General features: G+C 41.6%; 2 protein-coding genes across 4 annotated transcripts in view; both read right to left on the bottom strand.

Annotated features, from left to right (window-relative positions):
• LOC123981564 (pro-neuregulin-3, membrane-bound isoform-like) overlaps positions 1-13683 on the bottom strand; it is a 580451-nt gene that overhangs the window by 6567 nt on the left and 560201 nt on the right. The window lies entirely within an intron of this gene.
• Positions 2512-13032, bottom strand: purg (purine-rich element binding protein G). Its single transcript, XM_046066476.1, has 2 exons — positions 11623-13032; positions 2512-8060 (listed from the first exon to the last, which is right to left on the bottom strand). Exon 1 carries the CDS (start codon positions 12670-12672, stop codon positions 11644-11646), a length of 1029 nt encoding a protein of 342 aa, XP_045922432.1. The 5' UTR covers positions 12673-13032; the 3' UTR covers positions 2512-8060; positions 11623-11643.

The raw sequence follows: 13683 nt of genomic DNA, 5'->3' as shown, positions 1-13683 counted from the left end.
ATTTCACCTCTTTAAGAGGAGACTGAAGGGAGAAACCCCCCGAAACAAACAAGAAGTGAAAGAAGCTGCGGTAAAAGCCTGGAATAGCATCACAAATGCAGAATGCAACAGTTTGGTGATGTCGATGGTTTACGGGCTTGAGGCAGTTATTGCAAGCAAGGGTTCTGCCACCAAATATTAAATGTTATTTACTTTAAGATTATTTGTTCCTTTACTTTTGCTCACCTAAGACCTCATAACAATATAAAACTCAATACAGTTGAAATTTCAGATGACTCTCTGGGGTGATTGTGGCTCAGGGGATAGCGAGGGTGTGTCACTGATCACAGAGTTGGTGGTTCACTCCCTGCTTCCTTCCTGTGCACATGCTGAAACTTCAATTGCACTGAGTATTATATTGATATAAAAAGTGTATATATACACCCATCAGCCATAACACTATGACCCAATGGTCCAACCAGCGTGCGGCCATTATATCTATGGATCTTTATTTATGGCATACCAACCTTTAAAGTTGTTGTTCCTAAAACAGGAAGTAGATCTCCGTCCATCTTCCTCGCAGCACAGCACGGTGGAGGCAGTCCTGTGTGGTGCTTTTAAGGGCCTGGTTTTGAAATACATCCAGCCTTTTTAGCTTATCATTAGTTACTCAGCCATACAACACAAACCTCAGTCAAAGTATCTTAGTTATCGTTAGCATTCACTGTAACTAGACTTGCCTACATTTTGTATATGTGGACCAGATCATCCTAAAACTGTTCACACATTTCTCCTGTATATACTGCAGGTAATCTGCAGGGCATTACCCACAGTTAGTCAGTGGTGTATGAAGTATTCAGATCCTTTACTTAAGTAAAAGTACTAATATCTCACTGTAAAATATATAGAATAAATAATAAACAAGTTACAAATAAAAGTACTGCATTGAAAATGTTACTTAAGTAAAGGTATGTAAGTATAATCTGGAGTACTTAAAAGTAAAAGTACTCAAAGCAGAAATAAAAATGTCCCCTGTGACTGTTATATGTTACATCATTAGATTATTTTTGCTGATGCATTAATGTTTCTGAAAATAGTGAGAAATGTTGTTGCAGTTGCCCAGAGCCCAAAGTGACACCTTCACAATGCTTTTTTCTCCAGTCTAAACCTCAACATGATTAAAAAGACAAATTATGAAAAGGAAGAGCAGCAAATCTTCACATTGGTGAAGCTGGAACCTTGAAATGTTTCTACATGGAAAATGACTTAAACGATCATAAAAATAGTTAAAAACTGAATTTCCGTGAGTCATCTAATGTACTAGCTGTACTTGTATAAACTGTTGAGTAGTCCAATTATAACAAAACATAATATTTTAAACCCTATTATGTTTTGTGTGTAAAAATATTACTTTGTAAAGTCACTTGTAACTGAAGCTCAGAGCCATGTAGTGAAGTAGAAAGTGGCATGAAAAGAAAATACTCGAGTAGTGTGCAAATACCTCTAATTTTATTTAATCAAGTACAGTACTTGAAGAAATATACTTAGTTTTATACTTAATATACTGTCCACCACTGCAGTTAGTGGATTAGAAGCATAAAATGGAAATACTCTAGTACTAAAGTACAAGTACCTCAGAATTATTGTGAAGTACAGTACAAATGCACTTAGTTACTTTTCACCATTGTATGTAACATACTGTTTGCATATATATGTAAATATATGCGACCCATTTAAATGCGTTGGACTGAACTATACATATACTGTATATTTACATACTACTGTATGTACATATATAGTACTAGGTATGTCCTCTTTATGGATCAAATGATCAGTCTGTTGTTATTCTGTATTTTTCAATAAATCGCACGTTCAGACCCAACCCAACAACATGTAAGTGTGTCTCTCAATACTGTGGCTCTCAGGTCCGAGCCCATTGGTTCCTGCTGAAGATGTAAATCTTTAGAAATACCTTACAAATATATAGCTTTAGGTTTTAATAATAACAATAGTAATTTCCTGCTCACTGTAGTTTTTATCAAACAAACAGGTGGAGTTGTGGTGCTGCATTTGTTGGCGACTATGTGGGACTGAGTCATAACAAACTACAGTGTGTTCATGGTGAAAAAGGAACATGTCACCTAGTGCGACATGCCACAGCGACTCACTGATGTGCTTTAATAGTTTCTGGACAACAACAGAGCTTTATGTCTCAGAGGAAGCAGAGATATCATCCTGTGATACAAACACAGTACTTGTTATGAAATGTCCCCAGATGTGTCCTTTAAGCGTGACAACACAACTGACCTGAAGATGATTCCTTTACTGTAAATTGCCTTTAATTTCTAAGCTCATTATGAATAACATTTAAAGACTCATCATTATGTATGCGGAAGTACTGCATGAAGTATTAAAACACAGTTTAAAGTGATGCTTGGTCTTGAATAATTAAAAGTACACAGCCCACAGATGCATACAGCATCTTGTGGCGATGGCTGGAGTCTTAAAATGGAAAACTAATGAAAGCGTTGATAATTGATCCTGTAAAACATTTAATGAACAACATAAAGAGAAAGAAAGATGGTTAATACAACCAATAAACATACACATTTTCTTTTTCCAAATCATTTTCCAGCAACAAGTAGCACGTTTCCCAAACTCAAACATCTTTGCCCTTCAACTCCATGAAAAATGATTTCAACACATAAACATCTGAAGAATTAAAGTACAAAATGATGTCATTAGATTGTCTATAGATCTTTTAGACCTGTCTCACAAAGGCAGTGTAACTGTAAATAGACATGGCGTTTTTCTTTTCTTAAAAATAGAAACCACCTCATGTCGGACTGCTTCTACAGCTGGAGTTACTGTTCATGATAATGGGCTGTTTCCATATTGGACCATTCTTTCTCAGGGCCACACACAGGCTCAGCTCAGGTTCTGGTTCTGGTTTGTCTGAGAGCTGTGGAGGCTGTTGATGATATTTACAGTTAGACTTCACCATTTGTGATCAGGTAGGATATCTGCCCCCCTACTGTGCATCCCATAGCTAGTCTCCAGTTGGAAATTCCCAGCTTAAAAGATTGTAAGAACAACCTCCATGTGTTCCAGTGATGTAGCTCAGAAAAAACAGGGAAGAACACGGACAACGCTTTAGAGTTAAAATGCTCCTTCCCAACAAACCAACACGTACAAACGTATGTCTGGAGGATAGTCAACAGGGTGACAGAAGCACTGACAGGTTATCAGATTTCTGCATCGTACACCAGAGCTGGAGTGCTTGTTTTAACAAATAGAAGGTTGGAATTTCCGACATCTTTGGGAAGCAGCACTATTTGAGAACAGCAGTAGGACATCATTTTTCTCTTTTAGTCTTCTTTTGATAGTTCCTCTTTGCATGCATTCAGCTGGGGCCCATAGAAGCACCTTTATATAGTGTAACATAGCACCATTTTTTCATATAGTTTTCCTATTATACTGGGACCCAACCATTGGCATGCATACACTCTAAAATCTTTATTTTCTTGGTTACCATTTCTAAACGTAGCATCATTTCAAACATTACAAGGCAAGTAATGATTATTCATACAGTACTTTACATGTAGAAGATGAACTAATACAGTACACATTAAAGAAAGTGCTAGAGTACAAAACGTCCTTGTTTTTTAAGTCTTACGCTACAGGACTATAGGACACACCAATGTATTACATTACATTTATCTAAATATACACATTTTCACATTTTCATTATTCACTTCAGTTCATGTTTAAATGATTACCAAACATCTACGTCTCTACACTTCCCACTCCAAAACTCTGAGGGTGAACAGAAGGCAAAAACAAAACAGCGAACCAGAACGTCTTCTTCAGTATGCATACATTCACATCACTCTACCTGCACAACCACACATATACACGTACACTTTGACAAGATGAGTCCCGCCTCATTTACTTTGAATACTCACTGTTGTGAAATGGTCACGGCCATCCAGGATGTATAGCAACAATCCTATGAGAACTACTTTTCTGTTAGCTTTGACCTGTCGATCATTTAAAACAAAGCACATTGATTAAAATAAGCACGATTCAGTCAAATTGTAAAGGTGCTTTAAGGCGTCAGGGTTGGAGACATTGGATCTTCCTTAACAGTCCAGATCTCCTATCATCAAGTCCAACGTCCTGTAGCCCTCCCCCTGTAGCTCTCTGTCCACTGAAAATGTGATTTTTTCACATGACTTAAAGGAGCGTACCAGCAGTCGGTATGCATGGTATTTATCGCTTCAAAGTGACAAGTCAAAGTCTGTCTTCTTGCTATCAAACAGCTACTGTTTGTACTTTCCTGAGTGACAAAGGAGAGCAGCTATGGTCAGAAAATAGCTGAATACACTGCTTCTTGTGCTTTCGTACTCCTGCGAGGACGCGTGCATTTAGCATATATATATATATATATATATATATATATATATATATATATATATAAAGTTGAGCGTTAAATAGTTTAGGCTTGACCCCTAGCTAGCTGCTAACTGAATATCTAACAGTATTGAAATGACCAAGAGTCTTCCTACGCGTGTGGGCGAATGGTCATCTCAATACCGCGTGTATGTTTTGACAAAATCTCTTAAATTGAAGTTCTGTTGGAGTTAAAATGTTTTGATCCGTTACTTCCACTGTGAAATGTGACAGAAGTCAGGCGAACCACAGCTGCTGTTCTCTGTCAGTGAGGAATCTACAGCCTTTTTACACCTTTTAGGTATACAGAGTGCGCTCTTTACATTACTGTAAACATCAGCAGTTCTCACACTGATTTAGTTTCCATTCGTGTCAGTATGCCATGCAAACAAACAGAAATAACTATGCAATTTGGCACTAATTATAGGGGAAATGGAGAAAGTGCAAGCATTACTTAAACCACTTTATCTGGAGATAAAACTGAAATGTGGCTAATAATCTCTCACTGCACAGGAAAACTGAGCACAGACAACTAAGAAAGTACAAACAGTAGGTCAAATGTGAAGCGCGAAGTGGGTCTGTTACTGACAGATTTTATTTCGTTTCATGTAGTAAAGCGGTGGCTATCTTCTTGTAAGTGTTCAGCAGCCCAAACCTTCTGATTCACTGCGTGCAGTTCATTTCAAACAGCTCTTTGCTATTTTGTTCCACTTTTTTTTTTCTATATGTAGGCAAGCTGGAAGTTACTGCATGGGAGTAACACTACTATGACATCACATTTAAGAGTTGTCTTATTGCTGTTGCTTAACGCAATCTTTTAAATGCAAGAAGTTAAATTGATCATTTCCCTTATCGTCCATGTTATCTTACTTTTTATCTTGTGGGTCTGACTGAGGGCTCAGCATTGAGCTACGCTGTCAAAACAACAGAGCTGGAGATCAATCTACAGTCTGATGGTCTGCTTAGAACAGCTCAGCAGTAATATGAAGGATACATGATTTGTTGGTAATGGGATACAAAAGCAATGCACCAGTATGCCTCTTTAAGGGGAATAAAAAGCATTACAAATATGAACATATTAAATACCCACTTTTTATTGTGCAAATAAGAGACTAACATTGTTATTAATACAGACAAAGCATTTAAACCATAAATTATGTATCTATTTATTTATTAAATTAGATTTGGGATTTAAGAGTTGTTATCATTTTAAATCAGGGTCACTACTTTTAGACAAATAGTTAAAATCTCACTCAGCTTTCTTAAGAATATTCTCTTGCTCTGCGGTACTATTTCCTATTCCTTACTATTTAATAAGAAGGGAACGTTCTATGAGGGTTCCACCACTGACATCCAGTACATCAGTTTGATTCTAAAGAAGATACAGTACGTAATCTGGAAAAGTGATGTTTTAGAGCCGAGATCGTTCTCCTTCTCATGCTGCACACACAAATTTTGGTCTCATGAAATGCTGTGAAATGAGCACAAAGCCATGGCATGAAACATCTGCTCCCACACCCCACACGCAATTTATTCAAATGTATCCAAATGTAACCAACGGGATCTAACGCCAAACTACGTTGTAGCATGTACGCTGGTCCAACTAAGTATTTTGTGTTGCTTTTAAACTTTTACATATTTCCCTGTTGCTTTTATGTTTTATGTAAAGCACTTTGAATTGCCTTGTTGTTAAATTGTGCTATACAAATAAACTTGCCTTGCCTAAGTTATGGTGCAATCTATGGTTTAAAATTCAGAAAGATACCTCACATTACGTCTCAGATTGTTTGGCGTCATAACTATCTGTTCACCATTTAGCATTAGCAGCAACAGAAGCCTGGTTTACTGACAACAGGGCACCCCTGTCAGAAGTACAAGGCATGCCCTGTTGAGCTAATAAACAGGACGGCCTTAGTTTGTGCTGCTGCCAAACAATCACATTCACTGTAATCATCACATTGTTCATGTCCACAGAATAAAATCTGCATTTCAAATTCCGTGCTCATTTCACAAACTTCAGTGAGACTTCAGTGTGTCAGTACACCTGACAATGACTATTTAATATGCCGTTTGCGTTAATACACACAGGATGATCAGCTCCAGACCGTCGCTTCAATGAGAAGCTCAAAACCGGACACAGATCATGATGGGAGTCATGTGTCGAACTGCAGCTCATCAGATTCTGTAAGCACAAACCCATGATTGTCTCTTTACAGCAAAGGCATGGATAGAAATGGTCCCTCTCTGTCAGCTGATTACAAAGCAGCAGAACAAAAGTGCAGCTTTACTTTAAAGTGCTTTTTGGAGTGATATTTGGAATTCAAAAGACAGATGGCATTATACCGTCTAAGGCATCCATATTCCACTTTCAGGAGAATAAACGCCACGTCTTTGTCTTAATATCTTAGCTGAGGCACAATTTAATCTTTGAGAAAATTTGCCCCTGGAGCCAAAATCACTGGCCATCAATGCTGAATCAAATGAATGTAAGTAGTACATTTTACAATAATTATATATTCTAAAGCCACAGATTTTTTAAATAAATTGTGCTTTGAATTCTACTTCCTAGACTGCTTCATATAACTTTAGCCATTTATATGAAAATAAAACAACCACGTACGTTCACGCCCTACGCCACACAACAAACACGCCAAACCAAACTAGTCCTGTGCTTTTCGTGCACATAAAGGCATCACAACAACTGGCTGCCACGATCACAAATCTTTTAAAACTGATTTTTCTCAACAGTTCTCCCTCCTACACCCTTCACCTCCTGTCATTTCAGTACATCTCAACTCCATTAAACTTGGCTTTGACAGCTCTCAGCACATTGTAGAGTTACACTGAGACAAAGGGCCCGACTCAGACGCTTCTGATGTTCCTGTGTGGTTTGAAATGTGCATGTTTGAGTTGCGTCAGTGAGTGGACTAAAGATTATGGTGACGTGGGAAGCCTTTTGAACTCTTTCCCCTTGAACCTCAGTGCAGCAGCTTAGTATTATCCAGTAATGAGTGAATTGTGATGCGACAGCATGATGAAAGCTGGATTCCAATCTTTTTCTCTTTTAAAGTTTATTTGTAATCAGTTCAAGCCATAGAGACTAAACAAGTAATGTCATGTGAAACATCAGTGTTGTTTCTATGGTTATCTGCAGTTTAATACACCTTGCGTGGAACTGCATTTCTTATGTACCGCAGCCAGCCTATCAGAAAGACGGTTTTAAAAAACTGTGGTTTGAGATATTCACTCTCCACAGCAGCATGTCTGCAGGAGGGTGATGGTGCAGTATACCCGCATCAACAAGCATAAAAACAACACACCTCAGTGATAAAAGTCCAACCATATTGCACTTGAATGATCCTTTAGCATGGCAGGAAATATATTATATATATATACTATTTCTTCATTTAACTCAACTGCAGAGAGAACTGAGCTTTTTTTTCGCAGCATGTTTTTCTATCTACTTCTTATTATTAGAATATCTTACCATATTGTAGTAGATGCGTGCCTGTCAAATCTGCTCCTATAATTTGCTGTTAATGCCAACTGAACTTATTGGTGACCTGTCCAGGGTGTACCCCGTCTTTCGCCCGATGTCAGCTGGGATTGGCTCCAGCCCCCCTGCGACCCTGTACACAGGATAAGCAGTTGACGATGGATGGATGGCAAACTGAACTCTTCCTCTGTGTGTACCTGTTCTACTCACTGTCACTTTCATTCACAATGTCAAACACCTGCAGGAGATGTTTCAACAAAAGAACAGCAAAGAAGAGTATTTGTGCTCAGAGTGGCAGGTACCACATGACTCTATTATACTGATGGAGTGTATGCTCTGGTGTTATTAAAAAGACTCTCTACTCTATTCAAAGCAGGTTATGCAGATGTAAATAACACTGAGCCATCACAAATAAGCTTATTTCGGTGCTACTCTCACCAACCAATATGAGATACTTGTTTCCACCAAACTGGGGGAGAACTGCATTTCTAAATGATGTGACACATGTTTTCAAGTGGCTTTGTTGAAGTCCCTCTACCAAACTGTCTGAAAACTCCACCTCTTCTCTGCCCTGACTCTTGTTTTGTTGATTTTCTTTTCGTAAATTTACCACTTTAATCTCAGAGAATATCTGAGTTTTTTTCTCATAAATGTACAGCTTTTTTCTCGGAATATTACCCCCCTTCCCTGGCTCCATAATTTTATATCTGCAATTGTCCAAATACGCCAACTGCATGGCAAAGCAAATGTTTTTTCTTTTCACAATTTCTGTGACTAAATCAATCCTTTTTTAATTTAATCTTTCTCTGAATTACATGTTTTGATGTGTGTGGTGTTTGGTGGAATTCTTGTTTCTTTTTTACATGTGAAAAACTATGGAGCCCTCGACTTGTCACTTTGGGTGTCTGATCTTGCAGAGACCTTGAATCACCTTCTGCTGACTCCAAGCCTTTGAATCAGCACAAGGTGACGCAGCTTAACAGTTGTAGTCAAGTCAGAGTCTGAATCGGGCTCTTTGTCATTAGTGGGCAGCTCTTCTTTCATGCAGGTCACACACAGTATACACAGAGCTCAATGTACAGCAAACCGCCAGTCAAGCTCTAATGGAGAAGCAGCAGATTTAAAGACGACACACAAGACAGACGTAGACAACTTCTTCACCTCCTCATTAGCAGATAGTAGGGAAAGGTAAAATACACAGTTCTGCAGAAACGAGCACATTGGTACAAAGACGATTTAAAGGCCTGTTTGAGCAGGATGAGCCCTTTCTATGCTAACACTCGTTTATCTACCCCTCTGTTCACCGGCATCAAGGTCACAGGTCTGCCTTCACCTATCTGTTTACGTCAACTGGAAAACGCCGTCCTACGTGGGGTATGAACAGCTTTATAGCACCACATATTTCAAAATGAAAACAACACTAAGGAGTAGGTTTTGGAGCCACTGGTCTAATGTATGACATGAGGAAAGATTTTGATTTCTCATTTCAGATCAGTGTGTCAAGGTCTAAGGGGCATGTAGTAAAACAATGTAAAATATCTTTCTCAATGTTTCCGTGTATCCAAAAGAAGCATCAGTAAACTGGCACTGGGAATGGCTACATCAGCGCTTAACGGAGCAATCTCTCAGGCGTCGCGAGATCATTTGCGGGACAGATAAGCAGGAAAAAATGTATGTGATATATTTATGACACATTTCCACAGACTTTTTTTGCTTTTCACTAAATATTTTGACACAAAAAAAAGGAATCTGAGCAGAAAATTCCTCTTGCCATTGTCACAAACCACAGGTCTCCTCCACAGCTGTTAAAAAGTGGCAAAGACTAGTGTGCAAACGGAAAAACAGGCCCACGTTCCTGCAAGTTTCAATGCAGAGCCAGTTTGGTACCTGCTGCATGTTGCAGTCGATCAGAGTGGATTTACTTCAATTTAGCACTCTGCACTGGCAGAGCTGCGACCAGGGCCATCTTTTTTTACAGGTCTGTTCAATTCATTTGGATTGTGAGCACAACACTGTGAGCGCTGTGCCGCTAATGTGCTCAGCAGAACACATGTAAAATACCTTTCCTTCAGTAAATGAAGTGTGTCAATCTGAGCTGTATTTGCAACATGCAATGTAACTCAGACACACACTTATCCTTAACGATCATGAGCTGTGCGCATGTCTCTGTCAGACAGCAGTCACTGTCTGCGTTCTCTCCTCTTTCTTGACGGGGTTTTTGGATGGTGAGAAGAGACATCTATATATATATATATATATATAAAAAATCTATTCATACAGCGATCTACTCCGGCAGCAATCACCTCAAGCCCATTCCTTTTCAAGTGTTTGAGGCTTCAAAGCAAGTAACAAATGTTAGTATGTGGCTCAGCTCAGTGAAACACAAAGCTAAATGTGACCAACGCAGCCCTGTGTGTGTGGACTAAGTGCCTGTGTTGGAGAGAATAATAAAGGAGATGTATTGCACTGGCTGGTTAAATTGGTTTGACTCATTTTAGTTTTGCTAACCTTGTTAAACCATCGTAAGCTGCTTGGTGCTTTCCTACTGACAATAGCACTATGGCAGAACAGCGCATGTGGCTGTGCTGGTGTGCGTCCAGAAATAAGATCAAATACACGCAGCACGTCTGAGTGCTCATCAAGAACCAGGCCACCGCATGGCAGTCTGCGCTGGTGCTGCTTTGAGGCTGGACTCGTTTCTTCCCTCACCTCGGTGATGCCGACGCGGGAAGCAAATCAGCACATTGCTACATTTTACACACTGCACAGTTTTCTAGCTGCTCTGGCCGCGTTCACATATTTGATTTGACAACAGTACCGCACAGCAGGAAGAGTAGTGTGTGATTGAAGTGAATGAGGAAGCCTGCACCCGTTTTTGCCACGGCGTTATTGTTGGTGTGAAAGCCCACCCATCTTCTGTGTGTGTGTGTGTGTGTGTGTGTGTGTGTGTGTGTGTGTGTGTGTGTTGCAGTATAGTTATTATTATTTATGATGATCACACTGGCTCAGCACATCCTGGTTACTGTAGCTTGACTACCTTAGCTCTCTCTGCAGGGTGTTGTGCGTCAGTGACAGTAACTTCCTGCTCGGGGCTGAAGGCTGGCTGGGGGCCCCCCCAAACAAGCAACTTCCACTTGTGAGGTCTTTTATAGCTGCAATTTCAATGTTAATATTTTTGTTAAAATTTCACTAGTCATAAAATCTGAACTATGCCCAACACATTGAGATAAATTTTAGTGAACAATTGTGGTTGGCAGCTTTCTGTTCACCACAATGCTTCGGGGGCAAAACAAGTGTTTCCCAGCCTGTGCTACATTCCTTTTACCACTAGTGGCACCTTACAGTGTCACCTAGAATTAAAAATTGCTGTAATTGAACTCTTCATTTTAAATGTATTGTAAGTGGCTTTGGATAAATTACTCTGCTAAACAAATGTAATGGAAAAAAAAATAGGGGGGGGGGGGGGGGGGGGGGGGTTGGTCTACGATTGCTGCTCAGGGCCCCAGATAGGCCCCGGATGGCCCTGGCCTAGTGGCTGAGCGCTGAGAAATAAAAGGATTGGAAATATAGCTGACTGTTTTTCAGGCATCGGCTTCTTGGCAGGTGGTCGTGAGGAGTTGAGCAGCCCTTGTTAGCGGGGACGCTGCATGGACACATACAGCACATGATGGAGAGGATGGGGGGGCTTTACTGACCACGGTCCCCACAACGCAAGGTCAGTCCTCCTGCTCCTCGCTGTCCTGCCGGGCGTCTGTCCTCTTCTCCTTGTGACACGAGAAAATCCGCCTCATCTCGTCCTCGTACCGGATGAAATTCTCTCCAAATCTCGCCCAGGCTTTTAAGGGGACGGTGATGGTGTTTCTGTACGGCTGTCGCACTTCGCTAATCTTTAAAAAGATACCGTAGCGGTTCGACCCGACGTCAAAGTAAAACCTCTTGTTGTCCACCCGAAAGGACGCAGCCTCTGGAAGCTCGGGGTTGTCGTCGTGAGTCCTGGAGCCGGCTCGGCCGCGGTCGTCGCTGTCCTCGTCGCCGTAGTCCTCAATGAGCTGCGACAGCGCGTCCCTGAACTCGATGAGCCCCTGAGCGGGCAGCACGATGGTCTGCTCGATGCCCTGGCCGTAGTAGCCCATGGTGCCGTGTCCTTTGCTGACAGTCTGCCGTATGCGGAGGAAGCGGCCTCTCTGGTTCTCCTTCAGGTCCAGAAAGTACTTTCTGTTGTCCCTCTCGATGAATTCGCTCTTGAGGACGCGGTGGGCATGATCGTCGCTCGCCGCGGAGCCGGTTGGAGACAGCCCCGCGTGCTGCTCCTGCGCTCTCCTGCGGGAGTCGTGCGCGCGGCCCTGTCCGTTGCTGCTGTGCTCCTCGAGCTGCGGAGGCGCCAGGCCCCCCCGCAGTCCGATCCGGGCATAGTAATCTATGAAGTCTCCCAGGCAGTAGCGTAGAGCGGGGGCCATCGACATGGACAGCGTCAGCTTGCTCTTCCTGATGTTATCGTGACGGCCTCTTCCGATCCACACCTCGGCTATCTTCAGGAAGCGCCCGCGCACACTCTGCTTCACGTCCAGGTAGAAGCGTTTCTTCTGGATGTCGACGCGTTTGGAGGCTAACTCCTGGATGTCACTGCCCTGCTGCTGGGATCCGGTCTGGACGTATTGCTGGGGATATGGAGGTCTCGGTAAAGAATCTGATGCAATCTTCCCCCTGCCTCTTTCCATCCCTCTGCAACATCCATCAGCCATCATGATTTATATTCCACCGTTAGACAGCACAGGACAAAGCGATGCCCCCATCCCACAGGGCGGCTGGCGGGCGGAGAGAGCAGCTTTATTCGTGCAGCTGGCTGGAGCTACAAACAAGTTAGCGAGGCGCCTCGAATGACCTAAAAATGGCAGCTAGTTTGGAGTCATCAGCTGATCGAGTTTCTGTGTCCCGAATAAAAGGTCAAGCTCGACTATTTAGCCATTTCCACTGCAAACTTCCATCACCTATTTGCCTTACAGCTACCCCTTTCACGGAGGGAGCCGGGTAAGCAGCCAACCTGAAATGGGAGGAGGCGTGCATTACTACATGAACCCGATGAACCCATCCACCCCCCCCTCCCCGTCCTGAGAATACCTCAGTTAAAGAGACACGGGGACTGTGGAGGATGTAGTTCTCGCGCAGGATTCACCGAGCTCACATATCTGCATCTGTTTTATATAGTCTACGATCTGCAGCCGCATTCACACAGGACGGGCATCAGTCCTACACCAGCTCCCGAAGAGGAGATGCCAGAGCTCAGGGATGGTCCGGATGAAAATGCACCTCTGTTTGGATGATGTTGGTCTAAAATTCGTTCAGATTTGAGACATAGTCTCATAATAATAAACCTAAATGTTACAGTGATGCAGCTATTAAGACTTACTGCATCATAAATTATGTAGGCCTATACTATCACTGAATTCTTATTTAGACAGTCTGAAGCACAATAAGGCATCAACTCAGTAGTTCAAACATGTTTCATAATGATTTACAGCTTTCCCTCTTTGTGGGTAACTGCCCAGAAAGCTCCATATTCACTGCGATTAATTTCAAATTAGTGAGGACATGTACATTTTAAAGCACATTTCTGCTGAAATAATACTGCTAAGGGGTTTGTGTTATGTAGTGTAGTCCTAAAGGGATTTGTGTTTGAATCCAAAGCCCATTTTGAAGATGCTCAGTGCAAAAACCATGTCTAGGCTGCTGAGCTTACGTTATTTTGTCACACATAC

This window comes from Micropterus dolomieu, linkage group LG13 (assembly GCF_021292245.1).
Source record: "Micropterus dolomieu isolate WLL.071019.BEF.003 ecotype Adirondacks linkage group LG13, ASM2129224v1, whole genome shotgun sequence".
Lineage (NCBI taxonomy): Eukaryota > Metazoa > Chordata > Actinopteri > Centrarchiformes > Centrarchidae > Micropterus > Micropterus dolomieu.
This window is presented reverse-complemented; position numbering and strand designations above follow the sequence as displayed.